This window comes from Capricornis sumatraensis, chromosome X (genome assembly GCF_032405125.1).
Source record: "Capricornis sumatraensis isolate serow.1 chromosome X, serow.2, whole genome shotgun sequence".
In the NCBI taxonomy this organism is placed as follows: domain Eukaryota; kingdom Metazoa; phylum Chordata; class Mammalia; order Artiodactyla; family Bovidae; genus Capricornis; species Capricornis sumatraensis.
The window spans coordinates 85,046,814-85,071,330 of record NC_091092.1 but is presented as its reverse complement, the minus strand read 5'-3'; the positions used below and the strand labels follow the sequence as shown (position 1 = coordinate 85,071,330).

Below are 24,517 nucleotides of genomic sequence, written 5' to 3'. Positions count from 1 at the left end.
TCCTTGCCCGGCTGCTTCTGAAGCTCTGTCTTTTAAACACCAAAAGCTGTACTCGCTCTGTGTACCGCCACCTCCGGAACCCGCCAAATCCCATTAAACCCCACCCCCAGCAACAGTGCACTATCCCCATAGGCTTGTTGTGCAGTCCAGGTTCCCACGCTCTTCAGCCTTCCTTAATCAGCGGATTTCTTAAAGCCCCGCCCTTTCCTTCTCTCCGGCGTTTTTTTTCCGTTCAGGACTGCCTCACCCACCCTGGTTATTTGGTTGGCCAGCGCCCCCGCCGTACGTCATTTACCCGCGCCACCCGGAAGCCACGGTTCTTACTAACACTTCTTTTTGCCGGCGGCTTTCAGGTAACGGCCGCGCTTGGGTGTCCCTGTGTGATGGGGTCCCAGAGCTGGGAGGGGCGGAAGGCTGAACCCTCGGCATAAGCCGGACGACTCAACTCCCAACACTGAAAAGGTGCAGTTGTACTGTGCTTGAGACCAAACTGAGACCAGTGGTCTTAAACGTGGTCTTTCTCCCTCCCCGTTCCTCAGGAGCCCATCATGGCGACGCCCCCTAAACGGCGGGCGGTGGAGGCCACGGCGGAGAAAGTGCTGCGCTACGAGGCTTTCATCTCTGACGTGCTGCAGCGGGACTTGCAGTAAGTGACAGAACGAGGGGCGGAGCTATTGGAGCGGTCCACGTGGTGAGCGGGGCGTTCGAAGTCAGGGCCTGGCCTTCTGATTGGTGGGTGAGGCGTTCAGAGCCCGGCCCCGTGCGCCATTCGAGGAGGAAGGAGGGGCGGTATCCGGGGTGCAGCGTCGGGTGAGGAGGGAGACTTGGTGATTTAATGGTGCCTGTGTACGCGCATGCACGGCTTCCGATGACCTTAAAGGGTTAAGAATTAGAGTTCTGAAGCTGGAGTTTTCAGGTTCGAATCCTGGCTTGACCATTTTGCTTTCCGTGTGAAATCATACTTCGCCTCCACTTGCTGTGCCTCAGTTTCCTCATCTGTGAAATGGGGAAGTTAATGCAACCTTCCCCACGGCAGTGGGTTTGTGTTTTAAGTGTATTCAGTCCTTGTAAAGGGTTTAACTTGGATACTAGAGGCTCAATGAGTATAAAAAATTATTATTACTATCATTATTAATCAGAGCAGGAAAGAGAGTGTTCAGGTCTAGGATTATGAGCTCCTAAAAGAGATGGAGGATTTTTTTCTAGGGTGAGAATGTCATATTCTGATTGGAGGGAGGCATTGAGAGTAGAGTGTAATAATAATACTCGTAAATAAGAGCTAACTCATATAGAGAACTTTGTTTGGAGGGCACTATTCTAAATGCCTTATAGTAAATACTCATTTAATCCTCCTAATGACTCTATGAAGTAATACTTCTCATTCCTATTTTTAAAATGGGGAAATTGAGTTCCAAAGAGGTTACTCACTTGCCAAAGTCACACAGCTAGTAAAATGGAAAGCCTGGATTCAAACCGAAGCAATCTGACCCAGAGGCCAAACCTTGACTTCTGCACTAAAATTCCTGTTTAGACTCTGGTGACAGGAGAGTCTCAGGGGTTCATGGTGTGAGATATTCCAAGAGGGACAGGGTTTCCTCTTGGTCACCATTTTACTTTTGTCCTGTCATGTCCCATCAGAAAGGTCCTGGACCATCGCGACAAGGTATATGAGCAGCTGGCCAAATACCTTCAACTGAGAAATGTCATTGAGCGACTCCAGGTAAAGATGCCAGGGTTAGGTAGTCTTTTTGTGGGCAAAGGAGGGGGAAGAGAGGAGATACCCAAGACCAAAACCTGTCACCTGACCTAAAAGTTGACCACTGATCCCTACCTCTTTTTCCCTGGCCCCACAGGAAGCTAATCACTCGGAGTTATATATGCAAGTGGATTTGGGCTGTAACTTCTTCGTTGACACAGTGGTGTGAGTGTCTACCTGCCCCTCTGAGCCCACAGGGTTCAGCTTCCCTTTTCCTTCATTCAGCAAATACTTTTGTTAGTATTTGCTATGAACCAGACACTGCTCGGTGCTGAAGATGTGACAGTAAATAAAATAGGACAAATTCTCTGCCCACCCTGACCTTCAGTTTGGGGAAGGTGGGGGATGGGGAGTAAAATAAATATTAAACTGTGTAGTATGCTAAACAGTGACAAGGACTTCTCCACTTCTGATCACCACTGTTTCCTTAGCCCAGACACTTCACGGATCTATGTGGCCCTTGGATATGGTTTTTTCCTGGAGTTGACACTGGCAGAAGCTCTCAAGTTCATTGATCGTAAGAGCAATCTCCTCACAGAGTAAGTCCATTGCATGAGGATACTGTCTAAAACAATACCATTTGTAACATCCTTCTTCCCCCTTTCACCCTGGCTACCTGGGATGGTACCTAGGAACCACTTTCCCCTCTCTCTAGGGGAGAGAACAGTGGGGATGCAAAGCTTAGCCCCAGGTGTAGCACATAATAAGTACTCAATAAATGGTCTCTGTATTGTTCACTCACACAAAAATTTATTGGGCATTTGCTGTATGCCAGGCTCTGTGCTTGGTGTTGGGGAGGCAGTATGAACAAGACAGAAGAATTCCTTGAAAGCTTACATTCTGCAAGGGCTATAACTGTTACACATCAGCACAGTTTTGACCAGATCCTGGAGGTCTCAGCCTGTAAATCAGTAACAGTAAAACAAGTTACCTCTGACTTCACCTTCTGCTAATTTTCCTGCTCATTCACTGTGCTCTCATCACATTAACCTTCACAGGCTTCTTTAAATGCCCACAAAGTGATCCCACCTCAGCACAACTGCAGTAACTGTTCTCTGTCTGCCTACAGCACTTTCCCCCCGATATATGCATGGCTTCCTTTCTCCTTATTCACTTGAAGTCTTGCTTAAATGTCACTTCCTATAACCTAACTTGAAAATTGCAACCCTTGCATTCCTGATTCCCCTCCCTTGTTCTACTTTTTCTTTTTTTCTGTAGCACTTATGACCTCCTAATGTTTACTGTGTGATTTACTTTTTTATAATGTTCATTGCCTGCTCCCATTAGGATATAAGCTTTCCAAAGGGAGAGATTTTCTCTACGTCTCAAGTCACTAGAATAGCACAAAACATATAGGAGTCATCCTGTGTTTGTTGAATGAATTTCAAAGCATATGCTGGAAATAGATTTAAGTGGGGATTGAAGGATTAGTAGATCTCTGTTGGTGGTGATGGAGGTAATGTGGGGATAAAGGATGAACTCTGACTGAGTGTAAGGTTCTATGCAGGGAAGGGGAATTGTGATTGTGGAGAGACTTCTGAAATGAGCCTTCCAGAGGAAGCAGCATTTGAGTTACTTGGTTGAGTGAACAAGCCATAGGGCTCTCTAGGGAAGAGCATTCCTGGCAAGGGGACCAGTGTGCCTGCCATGATAGAGGAACTGCTGAGAATGGTGAGCATTCAGTCACTCAGATGGAGTGAGTGAGGGGATGCTGAGCAAATACACTTAGATTAACAACATCTCACAAGTGTGAATACTACTGATGTAAAATTCTACCTTCTAGGTTATATTTCACTTTATGTCTCATTCATTTCTTCCACAGTTGCCTACCTTAGGTTTCAGTAATTCTTCTCTTTTCAGACCTTTTCAAGGTTTCAGTGTTCATAAACTCAAATGAGCCTCAGACCTGTGGAGATTTCTAAATCTTAGTGATCAGATCAGTTGGTGAATAGTTTGATTGAGGGGCCTGCTTTAATAGGCCAGTATAATTCTGAACCAGCAGCCATTTACACCAAGTCTGTTTTTTGTTTTTTGTTTTTAATGACAAAGCCTTCCTTATTATGTCACCGGATTCCTAAGCCTTTCAAATAGATTTTAATTTTTTGAGACTTGATGTCTTTCCCCAGAATGAGGTATTTGTCATTGTCTGCCCCATTTGGTCTTTCTGATTTATTGATCTGGTCTATTAGTGTGATGAGAAATGTGAATTCCTCACTGTGCTAAGTCGCTTCAGTTGTGTCCAACTCTGCAACCCCATAGACTGTAGCCGGCCAGGCTCCTCTGTCCATGGGATCCTCCAGGCAAGAATACCAGAGTGGGTTGCCGTGCCCTCCTCCAGGTGATCTTCCCGACCCAGGGATCGAACCCACATCTCTTACATCTCCTACATTGGCAGGCAGGTTCTTTACCACTAGCGCTACCTGGGAAGCCCATGAATCTGTTATTACTTTATTATAATTAGTAGGACTCCCTAGTAATTGAATCTTTCTAGGAGATGAAGATTTGAGTCTGTGTAGCTCATTCTCTTCTTTAAAATGTGTGGTTATTTGAGAAACACTTTAAGTAACTTTCCTTCAGCTTATTTTATGTAACCAAAATGGCCTATCAATACTTCCTGTTTTTAGTCTATGTCTCTGTTTGGGGATCAGGTCTCTGTATATATTCTTTCTGATAACAAAGAAAGGAGTACACATCCACACCCATAAGTAGACATGATTACAGAAAAAACAGAATAACCATTTGACTAACACAGCCTTACATATTAAATCAGTAGCAATAAATTAAACATATCCCTTTTGTTACAACTAGCATTTGGTGAACTTTATACTTTTCTCCTTTTTTTTAAAGTGCTGAAACCTTTCATAGACTAAGCTTATACACTGAGTGTATACTATGTGCCACATACTTTTTGGTTCCCGAGAATACGGGGGGGGAGCAAAGCTGACCAAATCTCTGCCCACACAGCTTACATTCTATTCAGACAAACAATAAACAAGTAAAGGATATAGTATGTCACAGGTGGACAGTGGTGCAGAGAACAGTAAGGACTGGAGACTAGAAACACTGCCTGGGATGGAGCAGTTGCAGTTATAAATAGAATGCTTGATTGGAAGCGGGGTGTGAGAAAAAGGAGTCCAGGTCTTTGGCTGAGCAAAGGATGGAATTACCCTTTTATGAGATGGAGAAGATAAGGGGAGAGCAGATTTGGAGGGGAAAATCAGTTCAGTCTGGGACCTGTTAAGTGTGAGGTGATCATTAAACGTTGAAGTAAGTTTTCTGAAGATGTAGTTAAAACTCCCAAGGCTGGAATTCGGGAGAGAGGGCTAGACTAAAAATACAACTTTGAAAAAAAAAAGAAAATACAACTTTGAGAGATAGTGATATATAAATGGGTTCATAGTATTTTTTTCCCAATTTAATATCCTTTGTTGTTGCCTTCTACTTTTCTTAACAGTATTTCATTTCCCTGAAACTAACTCTTACATTGACAGATAGCTCAACACAGTAAAATCCATATTCCTCTCATAATATCAAGATTACATGATCTGTCCCCTACCTACCTCTCGGATCCTAACTTGTGCCACTTTTCTTCCACCATTCACTTAGTTTCTAACACTCTGGCCTCCTGACTACTCCTTAAAAAGCTCTTTCCTGCCTTTTGGACTTTTTGTGGAAAAGACTATATCCTACTGTTTTACTCATTCTTCAAAGGCCTTCCTTGATCCTTTGGGTGAATTAGGATTCTTTGGGTGAGACTGGTGCCAGTTGGCATAGAGAGAAAAAAGTGACTGGTTCATGTAAATGGCAACCCGCTCCAGGATTCTTGCCTGGAGAATTCCATGGGTGGAAGAGCCTGGTGAGCCCCAGTCCACGGGGTTGCAAAGAGTCCGACATGACTGAGCAACTAACACTTCCACTTTTTTTCTTTCATGTAACTCAACAGCCCAGAGCCAGCATGGTTTCAGGCAACTCTTGCTTCCCAGTCACTTAGGCCTTGGTGTCTTTACCTTGAGTTCTCCTTCTCACACCCAACACCCTCCTTTGGTAAATCCTGTTGACTTTACCTTCAAAATGTATCCCAAATCTAGTCATTTCTCATCACCTCAACTGCTGCCACTGTGGTCTGAGTCTGCTTCTCTCACCTGGACTGCCTCCTCACTGGACTTCCTCTTCCACACTAGCTGTCCTTATCCCCAGTCAGTTCTCCACACAGCAGCCAGATGGATCCTCTTAAACCCTAGTCATTTCACATCCCTTCTCTGATCACAATCCTCCTCTGGCTCCCATCTCACTTAGAATAAAAGCCAGAGTCCTTACCATGGCCTGGTAGGTCTTACATGATCTTTCTCCCCTGCTTACCTCTGTGACCTCACCTTCTACAAACCCCCTTCACTGATCCTTCTCCAGTCCTGCTGGCCTCTCTGCTGTACCTCAGACATGCCAGGTGCACTCCCACCTCAGAGCCTCTGCATTTGCTGCCCCTTGTGTCTGGAACACTCATCCTCCATCCTCCAATTCGCTTCTTCATTTTAAGTCTTTACTCAAACGCGCTTCTTGGTGAAGCCATCCCTAAGCACTCTAATTAGAATTACAACCCCCACTCCTGCACTCGTTATTCCCTCTCAACATTTAATTTTTTCATTGTACTTGTAACCATCTGACATACTGCATATTTTATTCCCATCATTTGTTCCCCATAATGAGAATTTGAGTTCCACAAGGCCAAGATTTTTGTTTGCTCTGTTTGCTGCTATCTCCCAGTACCTAAAACGACCTGGTGTAGAGTAGGCACTCAATAAATGTCTCTGAATCAGTGCAGTCCAGATGGCAGCCAGGCATCTCTGCATAGGAGCAGCTCAGGTAGTAGGATGTCCTACCACCTACCGTGTGGAAGTCATACATAATGTAGGTAGTTCTTGAAGTGATGAAGAAGCATAATCCTCCTGCCCACTTCACCTTTCTTGTTTCTTTTCTCCAGGCTCAGCGACAACCTCACCAAGGACTCCATGAATATCAAGGCCCATATCCACATGTTGCTAGAGGTGAGAGTAGCTCACTCCATTCCCAGACTCTATCTCCAAATGTTTAGGGTGGTGACCTGAGAAGGAGAGAGAGCCAGAGATGGGAAGGACCATATTTTCCTCTAAACTGGAGTCAAACTGGAGCCAGGCTGGCTCGGAGGGAAGAGAGTTCTGAGCAAGCCTGGGATGGGGCCTGGACCCAGTCTCTGTTCAGTCTCTTATATTCTCTTTTTCAGGGGCTTAGAGAGCTACAAGGTCTGCAGAATTTCCCAGAGACTCAGCACTGACTTCTTCCTACCTCCCCTGACATTAAAGAGCCTGAATGTCTTTGAGTCACACGGCCCTTCTTTCCCCCCTTAACCCCTACTGTTTGCTAAAATGCCCTGTTTCTAAAGCACAAAGTACTAGGAGGCCCAGAAATCCGGTCTGTGTGGGACCATTAATACACCACTGAAGTCCTGCTATTTGACTTCTGTGCCCGCTCTACCGTTGCCTTGGCAACCTGGGCCCCCACCTGACACATTTCTTTTCATGTACACTACTATGAATTACCAGAGAATGGGCCGATTCATGGTGGAGGTTTGCTCCCCAAAGCAATTCAGCCTTTCACTCCTGGCCGGAAGGTTTACCTTTCTCCCACACCCCAGTCGTTCCTCAGGTACCTTAAATTACACTCACGCCCATCTAGGCTCAACCTTGGCCTTGCCCCAGCCGCTAAGTAGTTCCAGCTTCCAGCAATGGGTCTAGGGCTGATCCCGCCCTCCCTGGTCTGGTCTCTATTCTAGGTTGAGTCCAGCTTCCGCCAATCCATGCAAAGCCAGGTTCCGCCTGTTTGTAACTGGTTGCAGCTCGACCCCTCCCCCGTAGGTATTTAGTTTCCGCCACTCAGCACACACTTTTGTATGTCTGGCAGCTGCTCCGTTCTAAATTCGTCTTTTCCAGCCAATCACTACACAGTTACCCTGCCCGCCTACGCAGTACCCAGACCCCCCTCCCTGCGGGCTGGTATGCCTGTGTACTTCTATACAAGTCTTGCTTCCGCTGAGCTGCGTGGAGTTCGGCACCGCCCCGTTGGGGTTTTGGCAGCCGTCTAGAAGTCGCTCGGTAGCCAATCAGCAGAAAGCAGGACCTAATCACCCGTATCCTCAGAGGCTGGCTGTCTTCCATCAATCCCATATAGGCCAATCCATGCGAGGCAGGCGCCCCCGGCCTATCAGTCTGTCTTGAGCCAATCAGCGTGAAGCACCGCAGGGCCGAGCTCTCCTCTTCGGAACCCAGGCGGCCATCAGCGTTCCATCAGTTCCCCTCGGGCCAATCACAGCATAGGTCTGTGGAGCAGTGTCCGCCTCCCCAGCCCTGGAAGCCGCGCGGTCGATCCATGGTACTTTGGCCAATTAGCGAGCGGCAGAACGCTCGGCTCCTCCTTCACGGGCCCACGTGAGCAGTGAAGAAACGCAGGGGCGGCTTCTAGGTGCTGCCGCTGCCGCCACCGCCACCTCCGCCGCCGCCGCCGCCGCCTCCGCCTCGGAAGCCCGGGCCTGGGGGGCGGTGGGGCAGCGCATGGAGCCCCCGCCCCCCGGAGCTGCCAACACCGCCGCTCCTCTACGCACAGGTGAGTCCGGGGCCTGGAGGTTGGAGGGCCCGGTCCATGACCCCAAGTATCCTTCCCGCCCCCGCGGGGTGAGGGGGGGGAGATGTGCCTTGGCCCAAGCCCTGCTGGTGTTCGGCTCCCCACCGCCGCCACTACGGCTGGTGGACTTGCCTGTGGCATTGTCCCCTCCCATCGCCCCTTGTAGTGGATCTGACCGTGGCCTAACCCCCTTTTCTGTTTTATAATGGATCAGTCTTCGTGCTTGTGTTTCTTCCCACCCCACCTTACAGTAGACTGGTCTGTGGTCTTGCCCCCCACCCCACGCTTATAGGGAACCAGTTTCCGGCAGTGTCCGACTCGACCGTAGGTGCATCTGAGTGTTTGTATTTCTCCTGCCCTCAACTTTCAGGGGCCCTTTCTGTGGCCTTGTTTTTCCACCCTTACTGTTCCTGTAGTTAGTCAATCCGTAGCGTTGTACACCCCCCCCCCCACCAAACAATGAGTTAATCTGTGAACTTGTATTCATGCCTCCAGTGCATCAGTTCATGGATTTATCACACACACACCACTTTACAGTGGATCCGTCTACATGCTTGTTTTTCACGTGCCCCTGCTTATTAGCCCGTTGCCCTATTCTCCCTTTTTTGTAGACTGACACTCCAGTCCTTGGGCTTCACCCTTCCTTAAGAGTGGATCAGTTTAATGCGTTTTATCTCCCCATTTTCAGTAGCCCAGTCCATGGCCTTGTCCTCCTCTCCTTTTAATCAGTCTGTGGGATGGCTCTCCACTATTGTGCAGGAGTCAATGTGCTTTCTGATCTCCTTGCTCCTAGTAAATAAGGTGAGCCTTTACACACATACACCCCTTTACTGTGGATCTGTCCATTGGCTTTCCTGCCACCCTTGTGCTTGCGTTCACACCCTTCCCTTCTGGTATAACATTCTATGAGTCCAGTGCCTTGTAATCCCTCCAGGAGGGTCAACATGTGTGCTTTTATTTTCCCCCTTCTTTCATGGTGGTGGATCAGTCCATGGCCTTCCCTGCCACCCTCCCTCCTTAATCATGGATCAGCCTGTGTGCTTGTTGAACTTAGGTCTTTTTTACCCTAGAACACACTTTCTCATACACACTTTTAACCACTGAGACATCCTACCTCACTCCAGTAAATGAATACATTAGTGATAGTGATATTGCCAATAGAAGCTAACATTTATTGAGCACCTACTTGTACCAGGCAAAATGCTTTATGTTAATGAGCTCATTTAATGCAACCTTTAAGATAGGTATTGAGGGAAGTTCAGCATAGGGATGCCTTACTCAAAGGTGATCCAGTAGGTATCAGATTAGATTGCTCCTCAGAACATAGGATAATTTTTGATGCTTTCCTCTCTCACTTCATCTCACCCCACTTGAGGCCTCATTCTTTAAAAAACCAAATTAGTTCCTATCTCCACGCTTTGGTTTTTGCTGTTCCCTCAGCTGTCTCCATTCCACACCTTGTCTCAGGACATATCCACACCCGATTCCAGCAGCTATGTGACCTTTGTGATTTAACCACTCTCTCTCTTCTCGTGTTTCCTCATTGGTAAAGTGGGGGCATCAGAACTAGAATCCCCTCCAGGGTAAATAAAGAATGTGCGTGTGGAGTTGCTCTGTCATGTCCTATTCTCTTGCGACCCCATGGACTGTAGCCTGCCAGGCTCTGCTGTCCATGGAATTTTCCAGGCAAGAATACTGGAGTGGGTTGCTTTGTGAATTAATAAAACAAATAACTTCTCTGACCTTACCTCCTGCTGCTGCTGCTGCTGCTAAGTCGCCTCAGTTGTGTCTGACTGTGCGGCCCCAGAGATAGCAACCCACCAGGCTCCCCCGTCCCTGGGATTCCCCAGGCAAGAACACTGGAGTGGGTTGCCATTTCCTTTTCCAGTGCATGAAAGTGAAAAGTAAAAGTGAAGTTGCTCAGTCGTGTCCGACTCCTAGCGACTCCATGAACTACAGCCTACCAGGCTCCTCCGTCCATGGGATTTTCCAGGCAAGAGTACTGGAGTGGGGTGCCACTGCCTTCTCCGGACCTTACCTCCTACCCACCCCTAACTCTCTTCCAGCCACAATGACCTCACTCATCCTCAGAAACACCAGGAGAAATCCAGCCTTGGGGTCTTTGCCTTGGCTATTTTTTCTGCCTGGAACAGTCTACCCCCATCTCTGCATGGTTCCTTTCAGGACTCTGTTCAAATGTCACCTGTCCCTGACCATCTGAACCTGCACACCTAGCAGGACTCAGGCCCTTTTTCTGCTTTATTTGTGTTTTTGCCCTTTATCACTGTCAGGCACTCTGTTTACCAGTTTATCATATTTATTGTCTTTCCCCATTAAAATGGGAGTCCCATGAGGAACTCTTTCTGTCTGCTTATTCACTGCTAGGTCTCCAACACCTAAAATTCTTACCTAGTACTTGATAAGAATTTATTGCACAAATGAATGGAGAAAATGACAATTTCAGACAAATCAGAGTTGGGGACAGATGGAGATGAAGAGGGCATAAGAGAGTTAGTTAAGAGGCTAGTTAGTCAGGACTGTTTATTCAACACACACTTACTGAGCACCAGGCATTCTTTTAGGTGCTGGGGATATGAAAGGGAACAAAACAGGCGGAAATCCCTGCCTTTCTGGAACAGACATTTGCTAAGAGTGCAGACTATATAAATAAGTCAGTCTAATTAGTATGTTAGACAAGTGCTAAGGAGGGAAAGTGAAGAAGGGAAGGTTGGAATAGAGTATCAGGGTGGTTAGAATCTTAGGCACAGGGCAGGCCTCATTTAGAAGGTGACACTTGAATTAAGGCTTAAAGGAGTTCAGGAAGGGACCCATGATGTGTAAGGGAAGAGTGTACCAGGCAGAAGGAACAGCCAATGCAAAGGCCCTGAGGAGGGATTGTGCCTGGCGTGTTCAAGGGCCATGAAGGAGGCCAGCGTGGCTGGAGCAAAAGTCCTTTACATATCAGTTCAGTTCAGTTGCTCAGTCGTGTCCGACTCTTAGTGACCCCATGAACTGCAGCACGCCAGGCCTCCCTGTCCATCACCAACTTCAAAGAGTTTACCCAAACTCATGTCCATTGAGTCAGTGATGCCATCCAACCATCTCATCCTCTGTCATCCCCTTCTCCCCCTGCCCTCAATCTTTCCCAGCATCAGGGTCTTTTCAAATGAGTCATCTCTTCCCATCAGGTGGCCAGAGTATTGGAGTTTCAGCTTCAACATCAGTCCTTCCAGTGAACACCCAGGACTGATCTCCTTTAGGATGGACTGGTTGGATCTCCTTGCAGTCAAGGGACTCTCAAGAGTCTTCTCCAACACCACAGTTCAAAAGCATCAATTCTTCGGCACTCAGCTTTCTTTATAGTCCAACTCTCACATCCATACATGACTACTGGAAAAACCATAGCCTTGACTAGATGGACCTTTGGTGACAAAGTAATGTCTCTGCTTTTTAATATGCTGTCTAGGTTGGTCATAACTTTCTTTCCAGGCAAGAATACTGGAGTGGGTTGCCTTGTGAATTAATAAAACAAATAACTTCTCTGACCTTACCTTTAATTTCATGGCTGCAGTCACCATCTGCAGTGATTTTAGAGCCCCCCAAAATAAAGTCAGCCACTGTTTCCACTGTTTCCCCATCTATTTGCCATGAATTGATGGGACCGGATGCCATGATCTTAGTTTTCTGAATGTTGAGCTTTAAGCCAACTTTTTGACTTTCCTCTTTCACTTTCATCAAGAACTCTTTAGTTCTTCTTCACTTTCTGTCATAAGGGTGGTGTCCTCTGCATATCTAAGGTTATTGATGTACTCTGCATATAAGTTAAATAAGCAGGGTGACAGTATACAGCCTTGACGTACTCCTTTCCTTATTTGGAACCAGCCTGTTCCATGTCCAGTTCTAACTGTTGCTTCCTGACCTGCATACAGGTTTCTCAAGAGGCAGGTCAGGGGTCTGGTATTACCATCTCTTTCAGAATTTTCCCTAGTTTATTGTGATCCACACAGTCGAAGGCTTTGGCATAGTCAATAAAGCAGAAATAGATGTTTTTCTGGAACTCTCTTGCTTTTTCGATGATCCAGCGGATGTTGGCATATACTGACATTTAATCCTCCCGGAAACCTTTCAGAGTAGGTGTATCTTGAAGATACTTAACTTTGAGAGTGGCATATCCCCCATTTTATAGGTACAGGAACAGACCCAGAGAGGTTGAGTAACTTGCTCATGGTCACAGAGCTAGAACAGGATAGAGGAGTATGAGGCTGGCAAGCCAGAGAGAAGAAAGATCTGCTGGGGTAGACAGGTTATTCATCACACAGAGGAAGAATTAATTCTGCATGGGAGATCTCAGAACTTAATGATGTGTGTAATAAAGGATTCATCGTATGTTGAAAAGAGGGAAGGACACTCCTGGCAGGGAGAACAGCACATGCATATCCTTAGAGATGGGAACTGGATGAACTCAGGGTGCCCACGATGTAACATGCCAAGCTTCAGTCCACCTCAGAGCCTTTGTACATTCTGTTCCCTGTGCTTGAAAGACCCTTCCCACAGATGTCAGCATGACTTGCTACCTCCCCTCCTTCAGATTTCTACTCATATGTCACTTCCTCAGGGAAGCCCTCCCTGAACACCCTGTGTAAAATAGCATTCCTGTCCCCCTCAAGGATCTTACCCTTCAGTTTTGCTCTATGGAGAGCTGGTGGAACAAAGTGGCTAGGATCACTGCCTAGAGCCAAACTGCCAGTTTGATCCCTGTCTCTTTGTGATCTTAGGCAAGTTATATTACTTCTCTGTGCCTCCATTTCCTCATCTGGAACATGGGAGGGTAATAAGAGTGACCACCCATGATGTTGGTTTGAGGATTGAATGAGTTAAATGACTAAAATGGTAAGGGCTATGTGGCTGGTTCCTGTTTTTTAAATTGGTAATATTATTCCTGGCATACATGTAGGTGTCTCACAGGCCTCTGAGACTGACCGTTTCTAAATCAGACCCCATGTTCTCCCTTCAAAACATGCTCTCCCACAGGGCCCCTATCGCAGGTGATCAGGCCACAAACCTAGAGTCACCTCTCACCCCACCCCACCCCACCCCTAGTGCTATCTGTCAACAAATTCCATTCGTTCTGACTTCAGGTTTTATCCAGAACTCAGCCGCTTCTCACCAGTTCCACTGCTAACACCACCATCTCTTACGTGGACTATTGCAGTAGCCTCTTCAGCCCCTACAGCTGGTTCTCCTCACAACAGCCTGAGGGTCTGTTAAAATCCAAGTCACAGCCTGTCACTCCTCTGCTCACAGCCATCTGATGGCTCCTATCTTATTCAATCAAGTCAAAGCCCTTCCTGGCCTAAAAGAGCCTCACACAGTCTGGCCTCCATTGCCCCTCTGCTCTCAGCTCCTACTGCTGATACTTTGCCTTCACTGTTTTCTCTCTGACCGTGCCAGATTTCTTTGCCTTCCTCTGACCTGCCAGGCTCTCCAGCCTCAGGGTCTTTCACCCGAGCTATTTCCTCTGCCTGGATGACTGCTTTCCAGGTTGTCACAAAACTGACACCTTCACCTCTCTTATGTCTTTGCTCAAATATCACCTCCACAGTGAATACCTTTTCAGAAAATAACTTCTCCCTGCTTCTTTGTTTTTTTCCAGAGCTCTTATCACCATCTGAAGAATTCTTGTTTATCTTGCTTCTTGTCTGTCTTCCCCACTAAAACGGGAGTTATGCCAGAGCAGGGATTTTTGTTGTATCCACTGCTGTCTCCCCAGCACCTGGCCCACAGCAAGCCCTCTATAAATGCTTGCTAAATGAATGAAATAAAGAGAAGTAAATGCATCTGAGAGAGGCATATGACTAGAACTCTTGTTAGGGATTATGTGGGAGATGTGATAATAAACAAAATACAAAACCTCGTGTGCTGCTGAGGCTTGAAGCCAACTGTCAGGTTTCACCTTAAGTGATAGATTCTGTGGCTGCTGAAAGGGGAACTGGTAAAATTGCCTGTTGTCACCACCAGGAGTCACAGTGGACTCTCTGCCTCTGAAACAAACAGGCCTTCCAAATAAACCAAGCAAGGTTTCTGATGACGGGACTGTAATCTGGATACTTTGTGGCCTTATGACTTACATAATTGCCTGAAACTGTGTCTGCCAAATGAACTTCGAAACAGCTCAGACATAAGAGGATCAGACTGTATTTCATTACAGATTAAAGACTCAAGCTATAAATTATAAAGTTCTTTCTTAACCCAGCAGTCCCAGCTGGGTGATTGATAAAAACTCTTTCCTTAAGGAATAGGAAGTTCATGTTTATTTCCAACTCACACTCAGCAAAAGGAGCAGTTAATAGGTTGGGGGGAAGAAGGCCAGGGAAGGTCCTATTTTGTGCATGACATGCTGAGGGAATAGTCAGTATGAGAGGCAGTTTAGTCTAATGGTTAAAAAGCTCAGACAACTGGGACTTGGCTGCCTGGGTCCAAATCTTGACTCTGCCACTTAGAGCTGTGTGGTATGTAAATGTCATTTAGACATTTTGTGCCTCAGCTTCCTCCTTTATAAATTAGAGATAATAAGAGTACTTATTTCCCAACGTTGTGATGAGAGAAATGAGTCAATAGCTATAAAAATAGCAATCAAGGTCTACATGCCCTTATCTAAAACCCTTGGGGCCAGATGTGTTTCACAATTTTGAATTTTTCAGATTTTAGACAAGTAACAAGGTACACATACGAGATGTTACATAATACTCTTAGTGGGCTCTGTAATCAGCTACATTCAGATTTCTATAGCAAGATGTATGAACAATCACACCAAGTGAAGATCCATAAAGACCACAAAAGGCCTTACTTGGTTTCAAATCAGGTTTTAGAGTAGCAGAAAAGGAGTAAGGAACAAATTAGAAATGGATATTCTGTATAGCAGATAAAGAATTAGGAACAAATTAGAAATGGATATTTTGTAAGAGCTTATCATACCCCAGGCATAGTATATTTACTGTACAATAACCCTGTGAGCTAGGTGGTATTATCATCTATTTTAGAGATGGAAAAAATGAGGCCCAAAGAGGTTAAAGAACACACCCAGGGTCACACTGCTAATAAGTAGCAGAATGAGGATTCCAACCCTGGCAGTCTGGCTCTGGAGCCTGGGTGATCGTCCAATAGGCCATATTGCCTCTAATTGGTACAATGCCTGGCACATATTTAGCACTCAGTAGATGTTCATTATTGCTGTTGTCAAGAAGGAGAATCAGAAGGAAAGGAACAGGTCAGAGGAGCATGGGGTAGACAGACAGAAGAGAGCAGACATTTCAGTGTCAGGAATTTTCATAAAGTCAAGGCTCCTTGGGGCTGAGACTTGAACAAAGGAGAAGACTTGAAAGCAGAGGAAGGGAACCCAGCATGGAGTAAACAGCCTTTATGAGATGCTGACAGAGGGAACCTCCTGGGAAACTTGGTATTTGATGTGGTAGAAGGTGCAAATGAAAATATTCAGGTGAGGGGCATTGCTCTGGTTTTCTATTCATGCTGTAACAAATTATCACAAACTTTTAACTGCTTTCAGTTCAGTTCAGTCACTCAGTTGTGTCCGACTCTTTGCAACCGCATGGACTGCAGCACACCAGGCCTCCCTATCCATCACCAACTCCCGGAGTTTACTCAAACTCATGTCCATTGACTGAGTCGGTGATGCCATCCAACCATCTCATCCTCTGTCATCCCCTTCTCCTCCCACCTTCAATCTTTCCCAGCATCAGGGTCTTTTTCAAATAAGTCAGTCTTCCCATCAGGTGGCCAAAGAATTGGAGTTTCAGCTTCAGCATCAGTCCTTCCAATGAATATTCAGGACTTATTCCTTTAGGATGGACTGATCTCCTTGCTGTCCAGGGGACTCTCAAGAGTCTTCTCCAACACCACAGTTCAAAAGCATCAATTCTTTGGCTCTCAGCTTTCTTTATAGTCCAACTCTTATCCACACATGACTACTGGAAAAACCATAGCTTTGACTAGATGGACCTTTGTTGGCAAAGTAATGTCTCTGCTTTTTAATATGCTGTCTAGGTTGGTCATAACTTTTCTTCCAAGGAGGAAGCATTTTTTAATTTCATGGCTGCAGTTACCATCTTCAGTGACTTCAAAATAAAGTCTGTCACTGTTTCCACTGTTTCCCCATCTGTTTGCCATGAAGTGATGGGACCAGATGCCATGATCTTCATTTTCTGAGTGTTGAGTTTTAAGACAGCTTTTCCACTCTCCTCTTTCACTTTCATCAAGAGGCTCTTTAGTTCTTCTTCACTTTCTGCCATAAGGGTGGTGTCATCTGCATATCTGAGGTTATTGATATTTCTCTCAGCAATCTTGATTCCAGTTTGTGTTTAACTGCTTAAAACAACACAAATTATTCTCTTAAGAGTTCTGGAGGTCAGAAGGTCAGCACAGGTCTCACCAGGCTAAAATCCAGGTGTTAGCAGGGCTACCTTCCTTTCTGGAAGCTTCATGTGATTAGATTGAGCTCACCTAAACATCTCTCTAGCTTAAGGTCTATAACCTTAAATCCATCTGCAAAGTTCCTTTTGCCATGTAACATATTCACAGTTTCCAGAAATTAGAACATGGACATCTTTGGGTGGGGGACATTATTCTGCCTAGCACAGTCTGCCCTTTGGCCCCCAGAGGTTCACATTTGTCCCACAGGCAGAACACATTCACACTATCGTATCATTTCCAAAATTCTCATCCCACCCTTCCATCATCCAAAGGCAGGCTGAGGGTACTCAGGGAATGATGGTGGTAGCTGAGGACAGAGGTGGAGGCAAGGTGGAAAGAAAGAAATCTTTCTCCTACTGACCTCTTCCCCTTTATGTACTCACAGCCTCTTAGTTCTGAGCTGTCTGCCCTCCAGGTACCCCTGGGATGGCGTGAGTACTTCCCCAGCGATGGACCCTTCTGTGACGCTGTGGCAGTTTCTGCTGCAGCTGCTAAGAGAGCAAGGCAATGGCCACATCATCTCCTGGACCTCACGGGATGGCGGTGAGTTCAAGCTGGTGGACGCTGAGGAGGTGGCCCGGCTGTGGGGGCTGCGCAAGAATAAGACCAACATGAACTATGACAAGCTCAGCCGGGCCTTGCGGTACTATTATGACAAGGTAAGGTGTCTGAGACCAGGGCTGGGACCCCACTCCCCCGCCCCCCACACCAGCAAACATTTATACCAGTTATTTCATTTTCTTGTCTTAATTTGATCTAGCTCTAGTTTTGAAAACAGTATTGAAATTTACCATTTTTTACCCCATCCTCTGGTACTCTCAGACCAATGTTGGGGCCCCCAAGCATTTATTCCAGTTATTTTATTTTCTTGTATTTTAACTTTGGCTAAAACCTTCAAAGCAACATTAATACTGACCCCTACTCACTCCATTCTTTCTGAGATCCCCAGAGTCCTTCTGTCCCAACCATACCCCACACAACATTTCATTTTCTTGCCTTATTCCTTATTCCTCTGACCAAAACTTTTGAAAACACTATTAATAATGAGTCTTCCTCATCCCGGAACAGTCCTGGGTTCCCCCAGGTATTTCATGGTCTGCTCTTATCCCAGAATAAGAATTCTAGAATAGCGTTATTCTTAGAATCAAAGTCTCCATGATAGCATTATCCTAACCTTTGCTTATCTCATCCTCCAAGACCCTCAACATTTTTATCAATTCTTTTCATATTTGATTTCGTTAGCTAAGACCTCCAAAACAACGTGTATAATGCCCGCTCCACACCCCATCCTCTTGTATTCCCAGAGCAACACTGGTCCTCTCCAATATTTATATCAGTTATTTTATTTTATCATCTTATTCCTGTAGCTAAAATTATAAATTTTGCTTATCTTTTCCTCTCAGACTGCCAAACCAGTGCTAGATATCCCCCCTCACATTTATACCAGTTATTTCATTTTCTTATTTCTTGACCTGAAACTTCCAAAACAGTGTTTTTCTTCTTCCAGTTTTACTGCAGTATGATTGACACACATTACTGTATAAGTTTAAGGTGTACAGCATAAAGATTTGACTTGTATACATCAAGAAATAATTATCACAATAAGTTAAATAAACACCCACCAGCTCATACAGATACAAAATAAAAAGGAAGAAAAGTCTTTACACTCTTAACTTTCATATATAACATACAGCAGTGTGAATCATTTATCATGTTGTACATTATATCCCTAGTACTTACTTTTCTTATAACTGGAAGTTTGTGCCTTTTGACTGCCTTCATCCAATTCCCTTTCCTCTCACCCCACACTGAAACTTCTCAGACAATATTAATGAGTCTCCCTTTTCATTCCTTTTCTGAGAAACACAAACCCACCCTGTGACATTCGTGGCCAACATGAAGATGTCCTCAGGGTGCCCTAATGCCCCCCAGATGCCTCTTGTCCCTCAGAACAGCCCTAGACCGGTGCTGCTGCCCACCCTTAACTCACTCACAGCATTTATTCCATTTTTTTAATATATTTATATTTTTTATATTTTTATATTTTAATCCTTTAGCTCAAACCTCCAGAACACTATTCATAATGAGTCTGCCTCACTCTATGCACTGAAACCACCAGAACATCCCTGAGATCCTCCAGGGCTATCCTGAAATACCCCAGATGTGCTCTGTGACCCACCCAAGCCAGCCTTAAGATTCCCAGTATTTATACCAGTATTTTAAATTCTTGTTAGTTGCTATCATTTACTTCATTTTCCAATTGTTTCAGCTTAAACCTCTCTAGTGGTATTAAGAATAAGGCTCCTCATCGTCTCCACCCTGATGACTTTGCCCTGTTTCACGGCTGTGTCAAGAGCTTTAAATCATCCTCTAATAATTCATATTTATTAACAATTCATCACCATATTCTTCCATTTTCATTTAGTCTCTTCCAACATTTATATCAGTGACTTCATTTCCCTGTCTTACTGCATTAGCTAGACTCCAAAACTGTGTCCTGGCAGCCACCCCCAGGGCCTGGCCCTGTTAGCCCACAGACACCCCTGGTTCCAGGAGCCAAGAGGAAAGCCTGTTCCTAGATCTGCTTCCCTAGTTGGGTCCCAGTGTGGAGAGGAGCCAGTGGGTGTGGCCATGTGTATCTAAGGTAGGGTGGGGGAACCTAACAGAAGATGAGAGTATGACAGAGGGAGACGTGGACGGGGATGGATGGGACTGAGGTGTGGCAGGGAGAAGGACAGTAGACTAAAGGAAGGATTATGCAGTGGGGAGACAGAGAAGGGGAAGAAGCTGGAGGAGAAGACAGGGAAATCGGGTTGGGGAAGAGTAGTAGAAAGTAGGGGAGAAGGGAGGAGGCCTCAGATGAAGAGGTGAGTGAGATGTGAAAGAAGCTGGGAAGAGGACCCTATGGGGACACAGACACTGAGCAAGGACAGTGTATATGTAAAAGGACAGGAGAGGCATGAAGGGAAAAAAACACCAGGAGACACTCCTTACCGTCCACTCTCTCTCTAGCCCTTTCTTCTAAGACACTCTATCCTGTCTCTTCCCCCTTACCAGAACATCATCCGCAAAGTGAGCGGCCAGAAGTTTGTCTACAAGTTTGTGTCCTACCCTGAGGTCGCAGGGTGCTCCACTGAGGACTGCCCGCCTCAGCCTGAGGTGTCTGTCACCTCCACTCTGGCAAATGCAGGCGCCACAGCTGTACACGCCATCCCCGGGGACACTGCCTCTGGGAAGCCAGGCACACTCAAGGGTGCAGGAATGGCAGGCCCAGGCGGCTTGGCGCGCAGCAGCCGAAATGATTACATGCGCTCAGGCCTCTATTCCACCTTCACCATCCAGTCCCTGCAGCCACAACCGCCCTCTCACCCTCGACCTTCCACAGTGCTCCCCAACACCGGCCCTGCAGGAGTAGCAGTGCCTCCCTCGGGGAGCAGGAGCACCAGTCCAAACCCCTTGGAGGCCTGCCTGGAAGCTGAGGAGGCTGGCCTGCCTCTGCAGGTAAGGACTGGAATATGGAATTTCAGCAAGAGGAGGGATGTACAGTTCCCAAATGAAGAGAGGGACTGGGAAGAGGAGGGACATAATGTCCTGTTAAAGATGATATAATGGAAGGAGAGACACAGAAGTCCCCTTGGAGAAAGAGATGGGGAGGAAAACTATTCAAACCCTGGGAAGGAGGAAGGAAATTGAGTGCACTACAATTAGCAGTACACCCAATATGTAGTAGGTGCCCTTGAATGTATTTGCTTAATGCACTGGCTCTCACACTTTTAGCACTCATCAGAAAGCACTTGGAGGGCTTTTTAAGCCAGAGGTGCTGAGGGACACCCCCAGAGTTTTTCTTTATGTGAGTCTGGGGATGGGCCCAAGAGTCTACATTTTTAACAAATTTCCAGATGAGGTGTATGCTGCTGGTCCATAAAGCAAATTTTTGAGAACCACTGCTTTTATAAATGGGGGCAGTATCTCCTGGAGTCCCACCCCTGAAGGCAACCCAGATAGGAGGACCAGAAGCCCCATTTTCTTGGCAAAGTACCACATCTTGTTAAAGGACCTGCCCCTATTCTCAGGTCCCACTTTCCATGGGAAATAACTGGCTTCACTACCCCAGGAATCCTTAGGCATCCCTTCTGCACTCGTTCCTCTGCCAGGTCATCCTGACCCCACCCGAGGCCCCAAACCTTAAATCCGAAGAGCCAAATATGGAGCCTGGGTTGGGCCGGCCACTGCCCCCAGAAGTCAAAGTGGAAGAGCCCAAGGAAGAGTTAGAAGCTGCAGCCAGTGGGGAGGCGGGGTTTGTGCTGGAAGCCGTCAAGGCCGAGCCCTTTGAGCCCAAAGTCGACCCAGAAGTCCCTCCAGCAGAGGGCGTGCCAGCCCGGCTGTCCGCTGTCGTAATGGAAACTGCGGCGCAGGTGGGCGGCCTCTCGGCTTCCACAACACCCAGCGCGGAGATTGCCCAGCCTCAGAAGGGCCGGAAGCCCCGGGACCTGGAGCTTCCACTCAGCCCGAGCCTGCTGGGTGGACCAGGACCCGAACGGACTCCGGGATCGGGAACTGGTTCAGGTCTACAGGCGCCAGGTCCAGCGCTGACGCCTTCCCTGCTACCTACGCACACATTGGTGAGAACTTTTGAAGGGGCGGGGCTGGCACCTGGAACAAATGGGATTGGGGAGGGGTGGCGCGGGGTGGGGGAGGGAGACTTACCGCGAAGGCCAATGCGATTACCTCGGAAAGAGTGAGGGGGTGGAGCCTTCGAGTGGGATTGGCTGCGTGGAGGGACAGGCTTGATTGCTACTGGATGGAGGAGTCTGCAATGCCAAGGATCAGGTGTCCAAAGAAGGGCGGTTCTGGGGAGTTTTGTGGGCGGGGACCAAGAGGCTTTCTGCAGGAACTGTTTCTGGGTTGAGGCATGGCTTGAGGAACCTGAGTGGGGCTTTGGGGTCTGAGATTTTCTCAGCGGGTTTCCTGTGAGGTTATGCAGGTCGGCGGAGAAGGTAGTGGCACCCCACTCCAGTACTCTTGCCTGGAAAATCCCATGGACGGAGGAGCCTGGAAGGCTGCAGTCCATGGGGTTGCTGAGGGTCGGACACGACTGAATGACTTCACTTTCACTTTTCACTTTCATGCATTGGAGAAGGAAATGGCAACCCACTCCAGTGTTCTTGCCTGGAGAATCCCAGGGACGGGGGAACCTGGTAGGCTGCCGTCTATGGGGTCGCACAGAGTCGGACACAACTGAAGTGACTTAGCAGCAGCAGCATGCAGGTCAGGGATAAGAGTTGGAAGTTGATCCTGAGCTACTGGGATTGTGAGGTTTGAAAACAGCGGGTGGGCTCTTGGAGGTGGTCTTGCCTGGGGTGGGCCCTCTGGAGTTAGAGTTGTCTGTGTGAAGTCAGAGAGCTGTCACAGACATGGCCTCAGTAGTTATGGTCTAGGCCTGTGCACTTTTGAGGAGTGATCTTGGAAGTATGAGTGGGAAATCAGGTGGGGCCAGAACCAAGTTCCTTTGGTTTTCCCACAGCTGCCCTCTTGCTCACTTGTGCTCTGACCACCCCTTCCCCACAGACCCCGGTGCTGCTGACGCCCAGCTCGCTGCCCCCCAGCATTCACTTCTGGAGCACCCTGAGTCCCATTGCACCCCGTAGCCCGGCCAAGCTCTCCTTCCAGGTAGGATCAGCTCCCTGATCTCAGAAAGGGTGAGTGACCCTAGCACGGTCCCCATCCATGACCTCTCCCTATTTCTGTCCTCAGTTTCCGTCCAGTGGCAGCGCACAGGTGCACATCCCTTCCATCAGCGTGGATGGCCTCTCAACCCCCGTGGTGCTCTCCCCAGGGCCCCAGAAGCCATGACTATCACCACCACCACCACCACCACCCCTTTCTGGAGTTACTCCTTCCATGCCCTGAACTTCTCTCCAGCCAGCTGTCTCAAGGAGAAACATAGTTCAGCTGACAGACTCGTGCTCCAGTTGTGGTTGGGTAGGGATTCTTAGGAAGAAGGATCTCTCAATAACCCTTCCACAAAAAAAACATACAACTTCTCTCTTCTTGATCAGTCCCCCAGTGGCCGCTCTTATACGTCTCCTGCTGCAGTGGTGGGGACGGTTTATTTATTTATTTTTTGAAGGCCACTGGGAGGAGCCTGGCCCAACTCTTTTGGAGGGGGTGGCAAGGGCATCTCCCCCGTGTTCCACATTTTTTCCCCAAGATGAGACAATCGGGGTCTGGCTTGAGACAGGCCTTTCTTTATTTATTTCTCAGCCTGCCCTTGGGGAGCTGAGGGAGCCCTGTCTTCACTTTGGGGTATGGGTAGAAGAGCTAGCTTGTTGTAGTTTATTATTCCTGGCCTTCCCCAAGGGTCCAGGAAGAATTTGTGCCATTTAATGGTTTGGGAGTCTTGGCCAAGGAAGACTCACACCCTTGGAGATGGGAATTTCCACCTCCCCAGCCTTTCTCTCAGACAGGTTGTCTTTTCTCAACCACCTTTTCGGCCAGGGAGGAATGCCCCTTTTGTTCTTCTCCCCCCTGAGAAGCCATTCCTGTGTCTGCCAAACTCCTGGGGTCCTGCCTGTTACCTCCCAATGGAGGGATTTTTGGGGAGTGGTCCCCGTCTGGGGGGCCCCTCCAGCCAGTACTCCAGGTCTCCCTGTCCCCCACCCCCTGCCATTTTGATAGTATAATCTATTTTTAAACAGGGCTTTTCAATAAGGGAGAGGGAGGTATCTCTTCCTATATCTGAGATGGGGTGGGTGGGAAGGAAGGGATTTGGGGGATCTCCCTGCCACCCCCAAGTGTTTATTTTTGATACCAAATGTGTATTTTCAACTCCCTCCCAGCCCCCCAATTTTCCTGCGGGCGGGTACAAAGGACCCTTTATGTGTCCCTGGAGTTGGGAGGGAGGAACAAGGGACATAAAGCCTGCTCAATCTGAATTCCAGGCTGGAGGAGGGTGGGTTCAGAGGACTCCTGGGTTCACCTCCCATCAGCACCGTCCCAGCCCGGGCCTAGGGACCTGGGTCTTGGTGATTTGGGGGACGGTGCTACACCTGTCTCCACTGTTTGTTTAACTTCCTCCCAAATGGGTTTTTTTTCTAAGAGTCCCAGAGAATGGGGAATTGTTCCTGTAAATATATATTTTTAAAGGTGATGCTGGAGGCTGGTAGCATTTTTTTCCCTGAAGCCGTTGGGAATAACTGTGTGCAAAGGCACAACTTTGTGTGAAAGGCCATAAGGGTGTGAGATTGATCATGGGAGAGAGAGCATGATGGTGTGTGTCAGAAAGAGTAAAGACTACAGATTGGTAACCAGGTGTGTGAAAAAGAGAAAACTCTGGCAAGCTGTGATTGCACATATACATTTGTGAAGTCATGTATTGAGAGAGTAGAAGTTGTAACCACAAACTTGACATTGTGTCTATGTGAGAAATTGTGGCTGGGTGGTAAAAAAACACAAAGACTGAATGAGTGATTAAGATACTATGCCAGAAACTGGTGCTTTGTGTGAAACAATGTTTACGAGAAGGAAGTGGGGACTGCACATCAGTCACTGTTGGACAAGCTGATGGTGAGCAAGAGAGAGTAACCAAAACAACATGTGAGAGCCTGTATAGGCATGAAAGTG

The 24,517-nt window shown here is 47.2% G+C and overlaps 2 protein-coding genes across 2 annotated transcripts; both read left to right on the top strand.

The window, feature by feature from the left end:
• The first annotated feature begins 243 nt into the window (after window positions 1-243).
• On the top strand, window positions 244-7,089 carry UXT (ubiquitously expressed prefoldin like chaperone). The gene is made up of 7 exons (XM_068962927.1): window positions 244-353; window positions 540-646; window positions 1,639-1,720; window positions 1,854-1,921; window positions 2,188-2,295; window positions 6,735-6,798; window positions 7,014-7,089. Exons 2-7 carry the CDS (start codon window positions 549-551, stop codon window positions 7,062-7,064), a joined length of 471 nt encoding a protein of 156 aa, XP_068819028.1. The 5' UTR covers window positions 244-353; window positions 540-548; the 3' UTR covers window positions 7,065-7,089.
• Window positions 7,090-8,281: 1,192 nt separating this feature from the next.
• Window positions 8,282-23,935, top strand: ELK1 (ETS transcription factor ELK1). Its single transcript, XM_068962598.1, has 6 exons — window positions 8,282-8,389; window positions 17,310-17,553; window positions 19,952-20,395; window positions 21,049-21,516; window positions 22,463-22,564; window positions 22,649-23,935. Exons 2-6 carry the CDS (start codon window positions 17,344-17,346, stop codon window positions 22,745-22,747), a joined length of 1,323 nt encoding a protein of 440 aa, XP_068818699.1. The 5' UTR covers window positions 8,282-8,389; window positions 17,310-17,343; the 3' UTR covers window positions 22,748-23,935.
• The last annotated feature ends 582 nt before the right edge of the window (window positions 23,936-24,517 follow it).

What these genes read in the sequence shown, in the direction of transcription:
- UXT (XM_068962927.1), top strand. Translation starts at nt 549, where the DNA reads ATGGCGACGCCCCCTAAACGGCGGGCGGTGGAGGCCACGGCGGAGAAA. An exon ending in AAGAGCAATCTCCTCACAGA is followed by an intron (nt 2,296 to 6,734) that starts GTAAGTCCATTG and finishes TCTTTTCTCCAG; the next exon opens with GCTCAGCGACAACCTCACCA. An exon ending in ATATCCACATGTTGCTAGAG is followed by an intron (nt 6,799 to 7,013) that starts GTGAGAGTAGCT and finishes TCTCTTTTTCAG; the next exon opens with GGGCTTAGAGAGCTACAAGG.
- ELK1 (XM_068962598.1), top strand. Translation starts at nt 17,344, where the DNA reads ATGGACCCTTCTGTGACGCTGTGGCAGTTTCTGCTGCAGCTGCTAAGA. An exon ending in TGCTACCTACGCACACATTG is followed by an intron (nt 21,517 to 22,462) that starts GTGAGAACTTTT and finishes CCTTCCCCACAG; the next exon opens with ACCCCGGTGCTGCTGACGCC. An exon ending in CGGCCAAGCTCTCCTTCCAG is followed by an intron (nt 22,565 to 22,648) that starts GTAGGATCAGCT and finishes TTCTGTCCTCAG; the next exon opens with TTTCCGTCCAGTGGCAGCGC.